Source organism: Talpa occidentalis, unplaced genomic scaffold (genome assembly GCF_014898055.3).
Source record: "Talpa occidentalis isolate TD23 unplaced genomic scaffold, MPIMG_talOcc4v2.1 talOcc4.3, whole genome shotgun sequence".
Taxonomy (NCBI): Eukaryota; Metazoa; Chordata; class Mammalia; order Eulipotyphla; family Talpidae; genus Talpa; species Talpa occidentalis.
Window position 1 is genome coordinate 132,861,694 of NW_023603184.1, and position 16,454 is coordinate 132,878,147.

The 16,454-nt window shown below is 34.3% G+C and overlaps 1 protein-coding gene across 9 annotated transcripts in view; it reads right to left on the reverse strand.

The window, feature by feature from the left end:
- IKZF2 (IKAROS family zinc finger 2) overlaps positions 1-16,454 on the reverse strand; it is a 148,870-nt gene that overhangs the window by 40,403 nt on the left and 92,013 nt on the right. For 7 of the 9 annotated variants that reach the window (XM_037523984.2, XM_037523986.2, XM_037523981.2 and 4 more), the window contains 2 exons: positions 13,432-13,698; positions 6,797-6,964 (listed from right to left, as the gene is read on the reverse strand). In XM_037523984.2, coding sequence (XP_037379881.1) covers positions 6,797-6,964; positions 13,432-13,698 — 435 coding nt within the window. The remainder of the gene's footprint in view (positions 1-6,796; positions 6,965-13,431; positions 13,699-16,454) is intronic. The other 2 variants (XM_054700062.1, XM_054700061.1) reach the window with 1 other exon arrangement.

The following is a 16,454-nucleotide window of genomic DNA, read 5'->3' on the forward strand; positions in this document are numbered from 1 at the left end:
TCATAGCTAGAATCACCTAAGATCCCCCAGTCAGAATGGCATTCTGACACCAGGTTATTTGTGTTTGAAGACAACAGGATGACCTCCTTATCATATAGTTAGTGGAATACTGGTAATCCTAGGCATGAGCTGGTAACATTATTACGGAAATTATCACTGTGATAGCATGGACTTATAAGTACATGCAGGGTAAGGCTTAAGGAACTGTGGCAATTACCTCTCTAAAGCAACAATGGCAATGTGCAGTGTGAAGACCGTGGTGTGGCATGGCTATTTCTGATGGTCTTAAGCAAAATACAATGGAGAAAGGAAAAATTAAAGATCCCATAAGCTCAAGTCAGTTTTGAAAGGTCTTTCTGTACTTACGCCTCAGTTCAAACAAGAATAAAGACCAACACCAGAATCTCATTAGAAGAGTGTGGAATTCTATGCTAAATAAATGGCAATACCACTAGGTCTTGAAGGTTGAACCCCGACAGAATGTTGAACCCCAAACACTCCTGAAGCATCCTTGACCGAAAACATAGTCCTCCATGTGCCACATCTTTCCATGTAAGGAGACCAATATTCATATAAATCAGCATTCCTATATATATTAATAGTAAGAAGTCTTTTCAGTTGTTTCAGATAGGCAGGATCCTATTTACAATTACAAAATGACCATTCTTATTAGCTTTCACTGTGTCTGGGCATTTAACAAATTAGAGCCTATTATGACAAAATCAAGGACCAATCCAGGATGTGATGGCCTATAAGTTGAAAGAATTGTAAACTTTGCCAATGTGTCAGCAGGGGTCTAGCCAATATGTAAGGGAATGGGTTGATTTTCGGGGTTTTATACCAAGAAGAGGAGCTAAAATGTTAAACTGGGTCAACTTTATCAGTATATATCCATTCACATGGGATCTGGGATTTAAATTATTACTTTAAGCAGGTGAGAGAGACAAGTTAATTGAATTTTGATTTGATAATGACTTATATAGTAAAAAGTTGAAATACCAGATCCTGTTACAACAAAGCAGAAGTCCAAAAATTCAAGTTAAGCAAGAATTACCCTCTTGAGTCCTCCTGTGACTATAGCCCTGGAAAGACCTGTGAGATACAACTACTCACCAAAGAATTATATTTGCAAAGGGAGAACTAGCATGCCTGAAAAGCTTTATAGCGACTTTCTTCTCTAGGCTGGAGAGAAGAGTGATAGCTATTGCAAATAGATTTGGACTCCTGATTACAAATATATATATGATCTCAGAGTAGGAAAAGCTACATGTTAGGAAATATTTCAGGAAGGTGCAATTAACTTAAGTCACAGGGACAGCGTGATAATCCGTTTTTTGTGCCAGAGTGCTATGGCAGTGGGTAATCCATTATGAGGGCCCCAAGAATGAAACAGATGGTTGGACTGGCAAGCTATTACTGGAACTTACATGAAGGAAAAAGTCTAAATCTTGTAGGCAAAAACCCAACTTTACTCGCCATTGAGAAATGGATGCTCTTTGACTCACTGCTTAGATCTACACATATTAGCAGATCTGGATGCATATAATTTTAGATAGAGACTGAGTCTCCTTAGGAAAGACTTTGAAACCTGGTCATAGATACATGTTATAACTCTTCCCTCTAAAAAGTTCCAGAATACCTGTGGCTATTTTAAGAAGTTGACTGTGCATTGACAATAAGAACATACAAATTCTTTGCAGAGGTTATCAGATCTATCAGATTTTCTTCAAATTTACCTTAATCCCCAGATACCAAAATGCCACCATGCTCCACCAGTCAAAGTGGGGGTTTATGGAGGTGAAGATATGTATGAGGACTTTACTCAAGTCCCTCTTGTAGTATCATGGGATTATATACATTTTGTAATGGAAAGATCTTTACATTGCTACTCTGACCCCTGGAGAGAGGGCTATGATAAAGTGCCAAAACCAATGCTATATAATGGGAATATGAGTCACATATGTAATTTAAGATTTTCCAATAGCTACATTTAAAGAGGTGAAATTAATCTTAATAATGTTTTTATTTAATCAAAGATACCACTTCAACATGTGGCACTAGCCAAATTTAGGTGCTTAACATTAACAGCCACATGTGGTTAGTGGTTACTCTGCAGGAGAATAAGGCCCTGGTACTATCACTTTCCCCAAGAGAGAAAACTAAAATTGAAAGATGTTGGGGTGATGATTCCTACTACATGCACACTTAAATTATTTGTTAGGTTAATGTAAGACCTAGACATTTCTGTGGATGAGTGCAGACTTAATATCATATATGCAGACTTTATATCATAAAGGCAAATTCAAATGAGGTCCTAGCTGTAGTACAGCAGGTCCTTGAATGACATTATTTTTTTTTTATCAGTGTTGTTTTGTTGTAACATTGATAGAAAATAAAAATGATTCTGGTCAGGGACAGGACAGTCTGTGTGGGGTTTGCATGTTCTCCCCATGTCAGCTCAGATACTCCTCTGTTTTCCGGGCTTCCCTGAAGATGGGCACATTTAGTTAATTGGTATGTCTCAGTTTTCTGAAGTAGAAGGGTATCCTGTGCAGGGTTGAGTCCCACCTTGTGCCCTGAGCTGCCAGGCTATCCTCAGGCCATCTGCGACTTTGAGCTAGAATCAGCTTAGAAAATGAATGAATGAATGAATGAATATAAATGATTGTTTAATATTAGAAGCATCTGGGTCTTGATTTAGAATTTTCTTGATGTTTTTGTGATGAGAAATATGCCACAGTTTAACTCTTGTTTGTATCATTTGCCCTATGTTAAAACTTGGTTGTATTATACATTGTTTTGCTTAAAGTTGGAGTTTTCAAAACCCTTAGGCGACTTTGAGTGAGGATTAACTGAATCTTTACTAGAGCATATTAATATGACCCTTGACAGCAGGCATGGAACTACTGACTTAATTTCTTTTTAAAAAATCTACAAATAAAAGCAGTTTGTATTCTCATTGCAGTGAGAATACTTTCACTATCAGCATACTTTCACTATCTTACATTACAGCTAGGTCAACTCTCCTCTTTTTGTCATTATGTAGTGGCAAAAAATCTGTTTATCTTGATATCTCACAAAATATCAAGCTAGGACATGACATTCATGGTAGTACTGACTGGACATGGTGGAAAGGAAATAGTGAACACCTAAGATGGCACAGTAAGATATAGACTAGGTAAGAGATAATCTCCACAAAGAGTTGGGAGACATGCAGCATTAGTGAAATGTTTGAGCCCAGTAATCTCATCATGTTGCCATAGAACCTTTCAAGTAAATGATAAATTCCTGAAACTTGTACCTTTCATAATAATAAAAAGAGGAGGCATGTGGTGCCCTCCTTGGATTTTGAAAGCAACATATACCACATCTGGGTATGCTGCTCTCATGCATGTGGTAGGTAACCCACAAGACTCTCGGTGTTGACAGCAGACTGGGGCATGACTGAGCATGCTCTGCTTTTATGAAAGCTGCCATATACCTTTAGCTGTAAGATCCAGAGAAGCAGAGATTTGGGGAAATGTCTGTGGTAGACAGAGCAGCTGTGTGACATCTCTCTGTGTTAGTAGAACCATCAGTGTACAGATCCTGATGATTCTGGAGTAAAGACAGTTAATTTCTACCAACAGCTATTCTTCATTTGAAAAACAGCTCCTAATTTGCTACTGGATTCTGGTGAAGACTGAGTATTGGGTCATGTAACTCCAAATGACTGTGTAGCCCAAAGTACATGAAAGGAAACAGGTGATGCCTGATTCAACTTACCATAAAACTAAGACTTGGGTAAGACCATTTCATTGTTAAATGAAACTGGAAGGTTTGGGAAGCCATGTAGGTTTGGGAAGCCCAAGTATACTTCATGTAGCTCGACTGTCCCTATCGACTGCTACCACCTCTCACAGTCTCTTATTGCAGTCCATTCTTATGACCTCATGGTGAGCTGTCCATGACCGGTTAATAATGAAACTATGTGCACCTGATTTGTAAGTGGATTGCATGGTATTTGGTACTAGCTGTGGCTGCTGTGTTACAGGCCTACCAAGGGAAGCTGACATACAGTAGTGAAAGGATATTCCCCAACAGATTTTCAGATTATGCACTCTGCATGGAGGGGAGATAGCTGAGGTAATGGTATGGCCACATGTCAAGGGCTTGAAAGAAGAAGACTAGAAGATTGGTGACAGATGGTCTGGAAAAGAGTTATATGGCTACCTCTCAGAACTGGTACAAATATGACAATATGGTCTAGAAAGCAACCACTATGAAGAAGGCTCTTAGTAGTCTTAGCAAGATAAATTGATGATAATCTACTTCATGGATGTCAGTTAGATTCTTTACCTAGAGACCCTGGTGCTTGCTTAAGGTGAGAGTCCATGTACAAAGTGACAATGAAATTAGAAATGAAGCTATGGATTCAAAAACATGGACTCTGCCCTCTCTATAATTGATTAAAATACCACCACTGCTAAGTTCACAGCTTTTCAATGCTAATTCCCTAATATAGCAATGTGGGGATCAACCAGTCAACTCGTGGCAGGCAGGTTACACTGGAGTCCTTTCAACTTGAAGGAGGCAGAAATTTATGCCATAAGAATCAATATATGTAGTCAGGATACAGAACCAGGATTTGAGTCATTTGAGTCATTTAAGTCATTTGCTCCATGGCCAGGATGCATGAGTCTAAGAACAAAGAGGTTAAGGCAGGAATGCCTACAATACAAATACATCAAATAATGCATTTAAAGAATTTGTATTTTCTGTCCTGAAATCTAGATATTGATAGTTTTGTAGATCTCAGTGCCCAAGAGAAGAATATTTCCACCAGGGAAGAGAGTTCTGGTGCTACTGTTTTGGAAGCTGACCCCACTCTCTGGCTATGTGTTGCATGCTAAGCTGCTGAACTAATAGAGAGAGAAGTGAGCTACTGACTGGTTAGTTTTTCAGATTACCAAGCCTTGATTTGAATTGGTGCTATATGAGTTAGTAGGGATAACTATGTCACTTCAAATCCTGGTTGTTGAAAATCTGGAACAATCATGGAAGGCAGGACTTCTCAGAATTTACATGAACTTTTGAGTCACACATAACATACAGAATGTTGCCCAGACCAGGTGCCAAAAAGAGTGTAAGAGTAAGGAGAAAAACAGCATTTGTAGCGGAGGAAAAAAATTACAATGATCAACTTGAGTTTTTGACCAATTACAGAAGCTTGGGCTTTAAGAAACTATGCTTTATTTTCTATTATGAAAAGTATTGATAATGGCTAATATTTTAAATTCCATTCTGTAGCATCCAGAGTCCATGCCTAATTTGCATAAAGAAGCTGATTGCAGCTGCCAGGCTCAATCTAACACAAAAACCAAGTTATCCTTGCTTCTTAGACACCACCCACAGTAAGGGATGTATTAGAAGAACAAAAAGGAAATCAAGGGAACAGATATCCAGATGACTGTCAAATGTTTCCAGAAGTGTCATCAGGTTCTGAACCTTCTAAAAGCGATATATGCTTTGCCACGGAAAGTAACGTATGTGTACTACACCAATTGGTAAAGAATGAAAGAGAAGATGTTTAAAGTTGTATTTTTGCTTATTCAAGATCAAACAATAGATATGTTCATAAAAACTATGGCTTATATAATCTCTATTCAACTCAATAATACTTCAACAGAGTACATGGCTAGCTAAAGGAAATACCTGTCATATCTTAGCAATATTGTTCAAGAAATAATGTTTTTAATAATGAAACATTACCACTTTAAGATATAATTTTCACAGCAGAATGAAAAAATATGATGCATTATGGTGGAAATAAATCACCACGAGCTAGTAAAGACAGTAAAATATATGTATAAATATTTTGTTTTAAAGTTTGCATTAATTACATTTTTTCTATAACTGCCCCAAACATAAAAGTGAATTGTCCAAAATAGTTGTACATATCTCACATTCATATTTAAAAATACCGTAGAGCCCGAGGACTACAGGAAAAATGTGAAGAAAGATAATACAAACATTACCTCACCATCCACAGCATTCTCTAGTACAATTTGTCAATGTGGATGAAAACATCACTTCCATCCAATCTTCATATTAAAACTAAATTTGAATATGTCATTATGGACAGGAGCATATACAACTGGCTTAAGAGTATTCTATATTAATTTTCCATTTTTAACTTTTTGGTTATGGGAATTCATGCTAAGAGTCAACTGAGATTCATTTGGATATTCTAATCATTCATTCTCTTTTGTGTACTATATCCTGGCATTTTTAAGTAAAAATCAAACTTAATAAACAAGATGGATATAAAATATGCTAACAGTCATGTTTTCTAATAAGTAAAATGTTTTCTACTTTAGAAACAGCAATTCCCACTGAAGGCCCAGACTGGACACTATATAGTCAAAAACTATGACAGCTTTTGTCTCTTCTGTGATAACAGTAGCATGTAACTGGCATTTTACTAGGTTTTTAATTATCCGAGATTATATGTAATTGCTGTTAATTATTATAAAATTATTAAAAATCAGAGCATTTATATAACAGCTGTTTCCTTTCTTCAGTGGCTTAGAATAAGAGATTCTTCAGCTGACAGTGTTCCTTTTCACCAACTCCAGAAGTCTAAAACAGAAGGGTCGTATGTATCCTGCAAGATTTATCAGTCATTCAATGGACACAAAATATTGTCTAGCTCATTCCTAGCAATTTACTGAAGGTGTAAGTTGCTCAAATTACTCTATAGCATTCTCTTGAATTATCACGTTAGTTTTCTTCTCAAACAGTTGGTGACACTTACCAGAGTGGGTCCTGAGGTGTCCTGTGAGGGCGTCCCTTCTTCTACAGGCATAGCTACAGAAAGGACATTTGAACGGCTTCTCTCCAGAGTGTAACTTTATATGTCTCAGAAGGTTGCCCTTCTGAGTAAAAGAAGCTCCACACTGGTTACAGTGGAAGGGACGTTCACCTTTGGAAAGGAAAAGATGTGAGAAATATCAAGTGGGGTATGCACAAGAAATTAATGTGTCCTATACTGTTACATAGAGCCAGTTCTCTGTGTTGAGAATGTTCATTTCATTTAAACCTTTCTCTTCGTAGGTTTGCCTTCCTAATGCCAAATTCTTAAGTCTTAGATCAAGTGCCCTCACATAAATTCTACAGGATTCTTGCCATTGATTCAAAAGAGTAACAGTAATATCACTGGCCACTGTTTGGAGACTAACTAGTGGTCATCATGTGGCTGACTTTACTAATTCCTTTAATACAGTACTTCATTCTTTATAACGACATTGCTAATTTGGTCTGAATAATTTCAGTTTACAAATGAAGAAACTGAAGTTCAAGTATGAAAGTATCTTACTGTAGTCAAAGCTATTAAATATACAAGCTAATAATTTAAATCTTGATCAGAGTAATTGTAAAATCTTTATCACTTTATTGTGTCACGTTATCTCTTTAAAAATCACAGAAATTTAGAGTTGAAAAGGACCATTAGTCTAATTCTCTCATTTAGTTTGATGACTTCCTTATCAGGGCGACAAAGAGAATCAATGAGTGACCTGGGTACAAATCTCATTTCCAAAAAATCTCCATATTAGTCCAGGTCTCTCAATTCTCTGAGTTACTGGCAGTGAAACCTTTAGCAAAATGTTATTATATATTAGGGAAATTCCAAAGATAACCATTCATCTAGATATTTCCTGTATATTTGTTTGGTTGCAAAAAATGGTATCTTTTTTTCTTTTACTGACATTGCTATACAGTTTTTAAGCCAGAATTTTGAGTTCAATCTGTTGCCATCATCTGGCTGTCACCAATGTCATAACACCTAAAAACATAGTTAATGAAGCAGTAAAATTAGCAATTAGGGTCAAACTGATAACATTATGAAATCATGAAAAAATACATTGCTTGTCTACCTCTAAATATAGCATGAAATAAATTAAAAATTAACATAAATGGTACAAATGTGTATTTTAAAGCTTAAAGTTTAGAATGAAAATAAAATTAAAAAATCTGTTTTGGTTGAAGTGAACCATTTTTTACTTGAAGTTGGATGATTATTATAATTTTAATTTTTTTTTAAATTTTACACTAAATTGTCATGTTTTACATCTTTAACTAAAACATTCACAATTATAGTAAATGATGAAACCTTACTGTATATTTTTGGTCTTTAACATGATGCAAACAATGACTCTTATTAATGAAAGGTATGAGGCATAAAGAAGATAGACTGTGCTTGTATTTTGGCAGCTGCCACTGCACATTCTATCAAAAGATTTGTTATAAAACCTAATGAAAAGAAGTAATTAATAGATCAGGTATATCATGAATTCCATAATATGTGCTTATTTTGAAACTTAATGAGATACATACCAAAATAAAAGTGTAATCCGTGTGTGTGTGTGTGTGTGTGTGTGTCTCCAGAGTTACGGTTTTTTCTTAAAGAGTCTGGAGATCTCATGAACCAACTTTATAAAAAGCCTTATACTGAGGTTATTAGCTCAAAAATATTATCCATCATGCTAAAGTTATATTTTATCTTATTTAACCTATATGATTCACTTGGCAAAACTGTCAAATTACATCAACACTAATTAAAATTCAAAGAAATGTAAAATAAAATGCAATTTGAAAGAAAACGACTTTACCTAAAACCTCTCATATGAAGTCTTATAAATCTTTGGTATATAAGTCTTATAAATCTGTCATAAATCTTTCTAATTTTACACACACACATCTTAATTTAACTTTTTTTTTCCAATAGAGTAACAGTCTACAACTTCTTTAAAACCCATTTTCTTCACTCCATCCCTGTGGTAGAATCAGTAGTTAAATGGAGGAAGGCACTTCTGTATGAAACTAACTTTTTAGAAACTTGAAAAGTAGCAAATGTAAATCACACCTTTCACTGTGGATATTTTACTTTATTTCTGAAATCTACCTAGGGTTTCCCAGGAAATAACCAATTAAATGCAGTAATTTTAAAGTTAATTACACTATTGTGGTAAACAAAAACATCTGAAAACATTCTGCCTTTGGAAAATATCAGCGTATCATGCTAACTCAGATACAATCTTTGGGAAGAAGTATTTTAAAAATTGATAAAACTAAGTTTTATGAGACTGGCAGGGTAATTTAGATTTTACATTTACAAAGTATTCAAGACACCTTCAAGAATTACTTCTGAATCCATATGATCACCCTTAAAGAGGAAGAAGAAATGAAAAGAGGTCAGAGTGCAGAGAAAAGTACTGCTGTATGTGAAAGTCATAGTGTGGAGATATTTGCTAATTGTGTTTCCAGGCTCCTGGGAACTAAAGAAAGAGGCATGATGAAGTTGAGAATTCCTGTTCTCAGTTTGGATAAGAGGAATTGGGCACTGATAGTAATGCATTTTGATTTCAATTAGATGAAATTTTGAGAAATACTGAGCTGCCCAACAAGAGTCTTGAACTCTTATCTCGAACTGATTTTACTTTGGATACTAATTTCATGGCTTTACATATTTTGAGTCAAAATATGCTAAAGTCTTCTTAATGTCTCATTTATATAAAATGAAAATTATTTGAACAACTCTGGGTTTTTCTGTGTTGGCACTAAATTTAGTTGAAATTACAGTGGAAATCCTCAATAACACTATGGTTTGGGAGATAAAAATGAAAAAGCATTTAGCTTATTAAACTTTTTTCAAACGCATACATCGCTATATTGCAGGAATCATCCAAATAGAGGAGTCACATGCAAATCTGTTGAAGAACAGATCAAAAATAAGCGGACTGACTTTTTCTAAAAAACCTCCCTGTCAAATGTAGTTTTGTTGCTAAATTTGTCATTTTTTTTTTCAAATGTTGTAGGATTTTCCTGACCAAGCCTTTATAGATATATGTATAAAATTATCTGACAGAGATGAAGGGTTTAGTGAATTACCCATATTGTCTATGTATCTTGAAACAACACAACTCAATTATTTTTAAAACATTTTTTAAATAAATAGATCGAATCATTTGGTCTTTTTTGATTCAGTATAAACCTTGTCTAAAATAATATCAATCCTGTACTTTTCAGATTTAATTAAAAACAAATTTCAGGAAAACCCCACAAATCTACTAAATACATTGGTAACATTACAGAGCGGTCCAGTTTTAAAAAATCATGTAAGCTACTGTATCTGTAAAAATTAATCTCCCATTGGTGGGCACAAAGGTCTGGATTGAGGAGAACAATTAAGATGTAGTTTTGTTGCCTTCATTTCCAGTCTTGTTTTTTTTTAAACCAATCTACTAAAGTTCTTGAGGGCCATTTTGAATTATTCACTGGATAAAGTTATTGTTCTTATTCTGTAATAAATTGTAATTCAACCATTTATGTACTTTCATAAACACAAACACCTAGATCCATGTTTAAATATTCATATGAAATGTCAAGTAGATAGATGCCAATTTGCTTTTTGGTGAATCAGAGAAAGGGTTTCCTATGTTGGATGGAGCAACCACCTGGGAATATGAAAAATCCCAAGCACCTGGAGACAGGAAACCAGCAAGAGAATGACTCCACAAAGCTGTAAAATATGGGGCCAGAAACTTAAGATGATATTCTACATAAAGGGCAAAATAAAGGATATCATATATTTATGTTTGTATCAATTTCTGTTAGTGCACAAATTAATTTATTACCCCTATATCTTCTCCCTATATTCCCAGTGAAGAGTGCCTGGAGTATCCGATGACAATATTACCTGATTACCTACTAAAGTAGCAATACCAACAAAATAACAAGTCACAAATAAGACTCTGGAATTGGTACTTTAATAGGATATGAAAGAGAAAGAAAAAGAAGTGAATTAGATCTGATACTCCATGTCATTTTAATGAATTGGTTGGTTGTGTACCTCTTTAACTAGTAATTTTTATTACATATTCTATGAACTAAAAAGGCACAAACATATATTTCCCAGAGGCTTTATAAAGATTCAAGACAGTGCCTTTTGTATTAGCTATAAATAACGAGTGCAAAGGGAAGTTCTAAAATGATGACATTAGTTCATGGCATTTAGTAGAAAACGTTTGTTTAATGATTAGATTCTGACTCCCTTTTTTTTCAATCTAGATTAAAGAAATACAAATACAGACTTTCTATTCTCAAATAGTACTAAAACAGAGTTGAATATATCATGACCCACTTAGATGTATAACTGGGTCATCAGAAAGATACATTAAAATAGCTAATTTAAAGATATATCAAAAGTAAAAGGTCAACAATATATGCTAGATACCCCAAGCTCTTCTATGAATTTCTATTAATATTGACAAAAATCTTCCATATCTGAATAAAATGTAGTAATTTTTATAATACCCCATAGAACATTTAGAATAAGAAAAGTTTATAGATTTCTAAGAATACTTTAAAAGTAGTTGTTTAGTTCATTCTCCTTGGCTTTACTACGTGAGTAAAAGCCCACATTCATAGGGCTTGTTGAAATCTGTATACTTAGAAAACTTACAAATCAATGATTTTTAGAATCAAAATATTCAAACTCTACTATAGTAGTAAATATCAAATGAACAGTAGAGTTGGTATATAATTATTCTACTTACAAACCCACAATCCTCACAAAAATCACTGTAGAAAACTGAAAATTGATTAACTTAAACTTTCAAGAGAGCATACTCAGGTTCTTTGAATGATATTTAACTCAAAATACAAAAGGTTTATTAAAAATCTTACAAAAATTGTTTTTAGTATATTTTTTCAGCCTTAAAGTGAACATTCTATGCAACTCAATTGAAAGTCATTAGACTAATTTTGTTTAGATTGTATGCTGCTAGGTGGGAGAAGTTACACATTTGAATGAGTGTTATCTTCCTCAATAAAATAACACTAGGATAATAAATATAACTTTATGGGACTCCTGTTTTATAATGGCAGTTAGAATTTATAAGTATAGGAGAAAAGTAGACTCATTTTATAGTCTTTTCCTTTTTTTCTTATCAAATATGACAAAAGCTTGATATTTTAATTTTTCCATGAGATAGTATCCAAGATTAATGTTAAAAATATCATGGTAGTGAAAATAAACACATTAAAAACATGATACTAGTTAAAAGGAAATTCAATACAAAGAAAAAAGCAAAACTAAACTAAATGGAGGGCATTCTTTAAAGCTAATGATTTTGACTAAGAGAACACTGATTTCAATGTGTTACTTCTCACTGTAATTTTTAAAGTATCAGCTATATTCATATATTATCATAAATAATTGGTATATTGATCTATCAAACACAGTATATTTGAACAAAAAAGTCTGGACATCAGCAAATGTTGGTTCTAGCCTCACAATGCCCATAATTAACTACATAGGGAATAATGAACAAATCACTTGACTATTTGGGCTTCAGATTCTTCATGTATAAATGAGAAGTCTGGACTAAAGAGACTTCAATGTACCTTGCATCTCTAATGTTTTAAGACCTACTTATTAAATTGATTATTTAGAAGTCAATCTTTTAAACAAATTCATTATTGTGATTTATCTCCCTTCCCAATAAGCATTATATTTTAAAACAGATATACTATTAGTATTTTGCTATACATTATACTTTGTATTACAGTTAAATCTATCATTATCTTTAAATCAATTTTCATATGATTTTGAAACTTTTTAAAGAGTGAATGATCTGCCTATCTTACCACAATCTCATTTCTGGTTTTGTTTTTTTTTTTCTTTAATATTAGCAAAGGATTTGAAGAGATTTGAATAAGTCTTTTCCTCATTTGGCTGTTTTGTTCTAACACTCAAATATCTAAAAGTACATATTAAATCAATTTGAGGTCTCTTTCTCCACCCTAGTCTCTGCTTACATATTCCCAGTTACAAATCTCCTTGTACAAGTTATAATAAAATATTATAGGAAAATGGTTGCATCCTTGAACTGGGGAAAGTGTCTGCCTACTACAGAGACTCATAGTAGGCAAAAATTGATTGGAAATTCTATTCCAAAAAGTAAACTAGATAAGTTGAAAATGGTCCATACCTATATAAATGCATGAGTACCATTTTATAATATAAACTCTTAGCTAGCAAACTATATTACCTGCCCACGGGTATGGTAAAATATGTATAGAAATACAAAAAGATTAAGTTACACAATGAAATTCTCCTATACCTTTGAACCCTTATCATATTATTGCTATATTAAGAACTGTGGAAACTGAATCTCAAACTTCTTTTCTGATAAGCTATTCAGATTTGAAGGCTGGAAGTCAAGACCCAGGCTACTCTCTGCTTTTTAGCAATCCAATACTAGCAGAATTCTGAAAAGGTAGTTTCACCATTGCCACCCCTGAATAAAAAGGAAAGAGAATAGATGTCAGGTAATATCAACATCAGATGTCACAGGCAGTCATCAGGTTATTCTTTCAGCTGCTTACCAGTGTGACTCCTTTTATGTACCATAAGCACATTGGGCCCAATGCAAACCATGCCACAGACGTCACATTTCAGTTTACCATTCGGAAGCCGGATTCCTCCCTCGCCTTGAAGCTCCTGGACTTTCCTGTTGTCGGCCACCTCGCTGCTCTCAATTAGGGGTTCTTCTAGGCTGCTACCCTCATCATGGCCCCTGATTTCATCTTCACGGCTCAGGGGTTTCCTGTCACACTCTTCATCACTCTGCATTTCTAGCTTTACTGAATTTGCTGTAATTAAAAAGAGAAGAAAATTTAATGCATGTTACAGGTTGTCACCTACATCTTTTTCCCACTCACTGCCATCCTGTTAACATGGTTGGAAATAATATATTAAGTAGAATATGGTCCCTCACCAAATGCAATGTTACTATATGCTGTGCTAACTGATATTCTAATGAAGCTTTAGCATGAAAGTTAAGATGGCTCAGGAAAGCTCTAGGTAAACATAATGACACTATAATCTGCACATTTTATTACTCTAGCTCAGTTACATACTTTTAAAGTAAGTCTTTAAATAATTCTGGTATTGGCTTTTGAATTTGTCACTAAGTCTACTTAGAATGAGATAGGATTATGGAAAAGAGAAGATTAGTATACTGCTTAAACTCACTGAGCCATGCCCTCTCATATTTTATCAGATAGGTAGGCAGGCAGGTAGGTAGGTAGGTAGGTATAAAGATAGCTGGATAGACAGACAGACAGACAGAGACAGATTTCCTATTCCGTATCATTTCAGAAAACCTATATAAACCTGCTTCTGAACAGAGCAAGGAAATAACTTGGGATCTCAGTGAGGAGGCACACTGTCAAGAAAATATCTTAAAGTCAAACTGAACACATATGTGTTTATATATGAACTGAACACATATATGTTTAGCTGTATGACGCTAGGGCAGAAAGCAAAGAACTTACAAGTTGTTAAGCTATTCTGCTATCTTTTAATATGAACCAAATTCCCTATAGAACATCTTAGTCTGAAAATCAAAGCAGTCCAGCTTTAATCTATGTACACCAAAAAGCAGTGAATGACAGGAGTGGCCTAACATGCATGCACACACTTGTAACTGTTAAGAAACTTAATGCCTTCTGTTTGTAGTTTGTAGATCATCCCACAGAAAAGTTGGAATTTTGTTAACACAGCCCTCATTCTGGATTGCTGACAGTTTTTTCACAAAGCAGGAGCATTAAATTAACATCAGTTTTTTTATTCAGTGATCTTGCAAAATTCCTTTTATTGCAATTATTTTCTTAGAGAAACCACACATCTATGCTTGTTGTCAGTACTTATGACAGATAGTGCTATCAAAATGACTCTTCTCCATACACTTGTTTTTGAAACTCCCCATATGAATGGAAGGCAGGGTAGAGCAATGTGATCACTGGATTCGGTCAGGAGACCATGACTGCTGTACTGGCTTTGACATTTATCAACAGTATAACCTCGAACTATCTGCTTAACCCACTATATGTCTTTCAACTGCAAAATGGAAATGAATTCAAATTATAGAATAAAGTTTCAGCAAAATAATTTAGCTATTAAGAATAGGGATCCTGTAACCATAATGCCTGGATTTGAACACTAGCTCTGGCACTCACTATAAATAAAGCAGCATCACCTGCAAGTTACTTTAATTTCTCTAGTCCTCTATAAAATGAGAATGATAATGGTGCCCACTTCATAGGACTGATGCAATCAATGAGTAAACATAATGTCTCTGTCTAGACATACAGTGCTTTTATTTGTTCCATAAGATTGATCAATTAACTTACCGTATGTAAGCTCAATTAACTTATAGTATATAAACCCCTCTGAGCTCTACAGAGGAATATATATCTTTCCTGGTCCCATCTCTAATAGATAACCCACCACATTGAGTTTTTCTTTATTTACAAATCAGTACTGATTTATTATTTCTTGAGAAGAGTAGGGAAAACATTTTATCCACCCTAATATCCCCAACACACTCAAGAAATTTGTGGCACGTAAGTGTTCAGTATTGACTGAGATGTCTTATTAAACTGATTAAGAATTTTCTTTCCTTAAACATATTTTACAGTTTTAAAGAACCCATGAAGATAGCAAAGAAAAATTAATCAAAGAATTAAAAATGACAAGCTCTTTTCTACCCAAGGTTTACCATCCCTCGGTTCCAGTCTCAAAATCAACCACTATTCTCGGGCCTCCCCTGGTGGTGCAGTGGTTGAGCGCTGGGCTGCGAGGCTGCCCGTAGCCTCTGCAGCGCCGGTTCGTTCCCCCGCCGCTGCCCTAGCATCCCACGAAAAAAAAAAAAAAAAAAAAAGAAAGAAAAAAAAATCAATCACTATTCTCATTTCCTAATTCAAAAGCGTGTGTGTGTGTGTGTGTGTGTGTGTGTGTGCATGCGCATAGTCTGCCTTTTAAAAATATGACTATATAATTCACCTGATAACTTTCATTTAACTTTATTCGATATTTTCCTTATTCATACAAAGAAACCTACAGTGTCAATTTTAATATCTGCATAGAATTCAGCTTACAAATATATTACCATTTATTCTTTCAGGGTCTATCAGTCCAAATTTAATATTAAATTTAAGACTTCTTTACTATACTTACAGACATTATTGTATAAAACCACATAATCTGACAAGTGAAAGTATTTTACTGTAGTTTTTAATCTGAAATTTCATTGTGAGTACATTTAGGCATGTTTCAGTGCTTAATTTTTAAATTTCTATTTTCTGAAGGGCTTGGGATTTGGGGGATATATACTAATTTTACATTTTGAATTCTGTATGTTTTCAGTTATGGTTTCTATATTCTGTATCTTATTTTAACAGGGTTTTTCATACTCCAGGAAATTCTTCCATGAATTTTTTTTTTTTCTGAAAAGGAAGATTTGGAAAACTCTACAGGATACTCTATGTAATAGTAATTGTCATTTAAAAGAAAAATTAAAGGAAAATGAATTATATGACTTTATATACCAACCTGTGTGCAAATT